Here is a 4,132-nt window from a genome sequence, read left to right on the forward strand (position 1 = left end):
ATGAAGTTCAGAGGGTAGCCAACACTGTTCCGCTCAGCGTCTTCCACTGTACGACTCAAGACACAGAGCTGATGGGATATTCTATTCCCAAAGTAAGAAGCAACTGGTTTTAAATCTTTTTTGGCAGTAGTCTCAGTATAGTAAAGTGTCACAGTGCTGTAAATAGTTTTATGTTAATAATCAATTTTGTAGCTGTGTTCCAAGTGGAGGCAATGTAAGCTAACCTCTGCGGGGAACAGAGCTGAACATGTCTTTTCTGCAAAACCTTATTCACATTCAGTCATGATTTGGTTGATTTCACTGACTGTAAAAATAGTTAAATGTAGGCAACAGACTTTTCACACAGATTCAGTTTGTACTATAACACTATTAAGTAACGGCACGAACATGACCTTTACTTGGGTATAGCATTAGTAAATCTTAACCTATTAAAAGTTTCCTGCCTTCCTTTATGCCCTTTGTTTTTTGCCTCATTTTCTCCTCAGGGTACGCTGATCATCCCTAACTTGACCTCTTTACTGAGTGAGGAGGGACAATGGAAATACCCTCATGAATTCAACCCTGAAAACTTCCTCAATGACCAGGGAGAGTTTGTTAAACCAGAGGCCTTCATGCCTTTCTCCACAGGTATGAGAGCATACAAAACGAACAGGATGAACTCATTGTATCACACCTGGTGCTGTAGATGACTTTGGGGTCTTCTCATGTCTCAGGTCCTCGTATGTGTCTCGGAGAGGGTCTGGCTCGTATGGAGCTCTTCCTCATCATGGTCACGCTGCTGAGGAAGTTTAAGTTCATCTGGCCTGAGGATGCAGGAGAGCCAGACTACACTCCAGTCTATGGGGTGACTCTGAGTCCCCATCCTTACCACATGAAGGTCCAACCCAGGTCAACGCAGTATGGCGGTCTGCAAACAGCGGAGACAGTGGAGACAGATCCAGAATAACATTATAAATATAATATAAATATATAATAATACCTCCTGAGAACAAATACAATGAAAACAATAGGAATCGAATCTAATCTTTTCTCATTAACATAAAATAAATATAGGTTTTATTTTATTCAAATTAATTCTACTTAATGAGTTCAGTCAACTCATTAATTGTCATAAGAAACATGATCAGCATGTTACTAGACTTCCCAGCATGCCTCCTGAGACCCATCTTTTTATAGGGTTGGATATTTGATTATATGTACCTGATAAACTGTAAATGAACCCAAATAGTGAAGACAATAACTGGAAGACGAGTGATTTGGATGCATTTTTACCAGATTATTGAATTATTCATCAGACATGAGTTTTCCTCATATGTTTAAGAACTCTTAATACAAGTCTGTATTATGTATTTTAATATTTATAACAATCAGCTATACTATCTACACAAACAGTTTTATTGAACAGAAATGAATGAAAAGCAGAGATAAAGGCCTACAGCATTTTTTTTTTTTTAAGTTTTCGTAGACCTCTTAAAATCAAGAAGGCCTTGCAACCCCCCTTGAAGCTTTGGCGACCCCTAGTGGGGGTCCTGCCCCACAGATTGGTAACCACTGCCATAGACTGTATACAGCATTAACAGCATGTATTGTAAAACAAATTACGTGTGTTAAAGTAACAAAAGTGTGTCACTGTCCATGGTGCTGACGAGATGTCATATAAAGAGCATTCTTGAGTTGTAATTATTTACCTTGTGTCGATTCCCCTCACGGTATGGACGACACTTAGAATGTGTTTTTCCAACATAATTGGATTCTTCAGACCTTTTAAATGTTAACACAGTTTGGCTACTGCAGTGTTTTTATTCTGGGGAGAAAAGACAAGATAACAGATAGTTAATGTCTCCCTCAAGTGGACACCCTTGGGTACTAGATTTAACATTCAAGTTGATTTTTAACATAAAAAAAACATTGTATCTACATATCTATATCTATATATCTATACATATAGATGGGTGTAAAATAAATAGAATATACATTTTATATATAGGATTACATTTATATATAAGACTGAGGAAAATGCATGCATATTTCTCTGACTGAAACTCTGATCCTCTTTTTAATTCTTACTGCACACTGAACAAGTGTTAGAATAACACAGACAGTTGTTGTTTGTCTGACTGCTGGATGAGTTTAATTAAAATCATTAAAACACATGTTTCTGTCGTTTTTATGTGAGCTGGTTCCTGGCAGTTTTACAGTGTCATCCTCTTTCAAAATAATTTTTCGGTCTTTAATTGCCTTTAATGGATAGTGACAGGAAGGGGGTGGAGAGAGGGAGAGAGAAGGTGACGACACGCAGCAAAGGGCCAGGTTGGAGTCGAACCCATGGCCGCTGAAGCAAGGAGTCAGCCTTGGTACATGGGACACCAGTTCTACCAGATGAGCTACCAGGGCGCCCCATATACAGTCGTCCTTGACTCTGCAACTCAGTTCATTTTGTTTTCTTAGTTTTGGGAAGCTTATTACTTATTTTCTTCTTATTTATTAATTATTCCAGGTCCAGGAGTCAGCTAGAAAACATCCTAGTGTAGAAAACTGGCAATACTAAACTAAACTAACTTCCTGTCTGATGGGGCCTTAGATAAATCAAACACAACTACTAGTGTGAAAGCAAAAAAGTATGGCGCTTTAAACATGCATATGCACACTACGCACACGCAGCAACGTGTGCAAAATGAATGTTCAAAAAATGTATTGCAGTGTGCGAGAAGTTTCAGAAAATGTAATTATAAAGGCCAATTAGCGATTAGTTGAAGTTCATTAGTGGGGATACAGTCTTATGGCCACATGTAGGAATGATCTCCTCACCTTGCAGGTATAGGTCTTTGGCTGAATACACTTCTCTTCTCAACCAGCATGTCGAAGAGGGGGTGTGAGACATTCATGATCCTTACCACCTCAAACAGTATCTTCTTCTCTGTCAGCGCCTCCAGAGAGTCCAGCCCAATCACTAAGCCAGCTTCTCTAAACCTAAACTGATTGTTGAGCTTGTTAGCGTGTAGAAGGCCCCTGCGTTCACAGCCCACTCTAACCTGTCATCCAGGGGGTCAGGGGAAGCTGTGTAAGTGTAAATCTGTCTACTATCAGCGCCTTCGTCTTGCTGTTCAGCTTCAGACAGTTCAAACTGCACCACCCGCCAGTCAGCCTGTATTCCTCCTGTTATCCACTGATACACAAAGGCAGAGTCAACAGAGAATTTCTGTAGGTGGCATGCTGTATCTGCTGTCAGAGGTGTGTGGAGTAAACAGGAAGGGGGAGAGGACAGTCTCCTGGGGGCTTCTGTGTGGCTCATCACAGTTCTTGACATGCAGTTCCTGAGTCTTTGAACTGCGGTAATCTGTTATACAACTTACTTAACTGACAAAGTGTTACTATCAGTTTCAACAAATGCTGTCAGTGTACGAGGACACAAGTTGATCCTGAGACGTACGTATATGAAGTGTTTTGGTTGCATTAGTACATTTTGGATGTGAGATTGACTGTTGCATGTCAGAAATATGACTTTGCAATTGTAAAAGAAACTGTAAAAGAGCCATAGGTGGTGAGAGCTATACTGTTGTGTGTGAGTTTTAAGGGGTTTGCAGCAATAATTCAACTCGACCCAAGGGATGAATCTGGGTGGCCATGTTGTATGTAGTGGCATCTCTTGGTGGTCATTTGTGTCTTTCTGTAGTTGTCTTGCGTCTCAAAAGGCAACCAGACTGAACCAGAGATTTCTCTTCCAGCTTATAGTTTAAGGAGTTAATATGTTTTGTCATGATTACATTTAAATTCATCTATCAAATTAATTGGATCCATACCTTTGCATTTCAGATATTTATGATGCACAACTGTTGTGATTCAAAACAGTGCAGTTTGACTCTGAAAGATTGTAATTATGAAATCTGTCTATGTCAGGGTTGTGTACATTTATGATAAATCCCAAGTAAGTAAAGACCAAATCTAGCATATGACCACAGTTATAGGGCCAGGGAGATGTTTAAAAAAGAAACCAAAGTTATTGCGAGGTTTTCCGATGCTACTATATGCATTATGTGATCTCTCCACTGCGTGTTGGGTATTCAGATGGTAAATCCAACAAAAGGAACATGTAAAGTTGTTACACCAGACAGGACTGAGGATTGAGGCATTT

General features: G+C 39.6%; 1 protein-coding gene across 1 annotated transcript in view; it reads left to right on the forward strand.

The window, feature by feature from the left end:
* The window catches only part of LOC118329961 (cytochrome P450 2F2-like), a gene marked incomplete in the record, with an annotated part of 17,054 nt that extends 14,920 nt beyond the window's left edge, over positions 1 to 2,134 (forward strand). Inside the window, 2 exon segments of the mRNA XM_035664316.1 lie at positions 486 to 627; positions 714 to 2,134. Of these exon segments, the coding sequence (XP_035520209.1) occupies positions 486 to 627; positions 714 to 946 (375 nt within the window).
* Positions 2,135 to 4,132: the final 1,998 nt, after the last annotated feature.

The sequence above is a fragment of the Morone saxatilis genome, unplaced genomic scaffold (genome assembly GCF_004916995.1).
Source record: "Morone saxatilis isolate NCDOM2014 unplaced genomic scaffold, NCSU_SB_2.0 Contig2, whole genome shotgun sequence".
Classification (NCBI taxonomy): Eukaryota; Metazoa; Chordata; class Actinopteri; family Moronidae; genus Morone; species Morone saxatilis.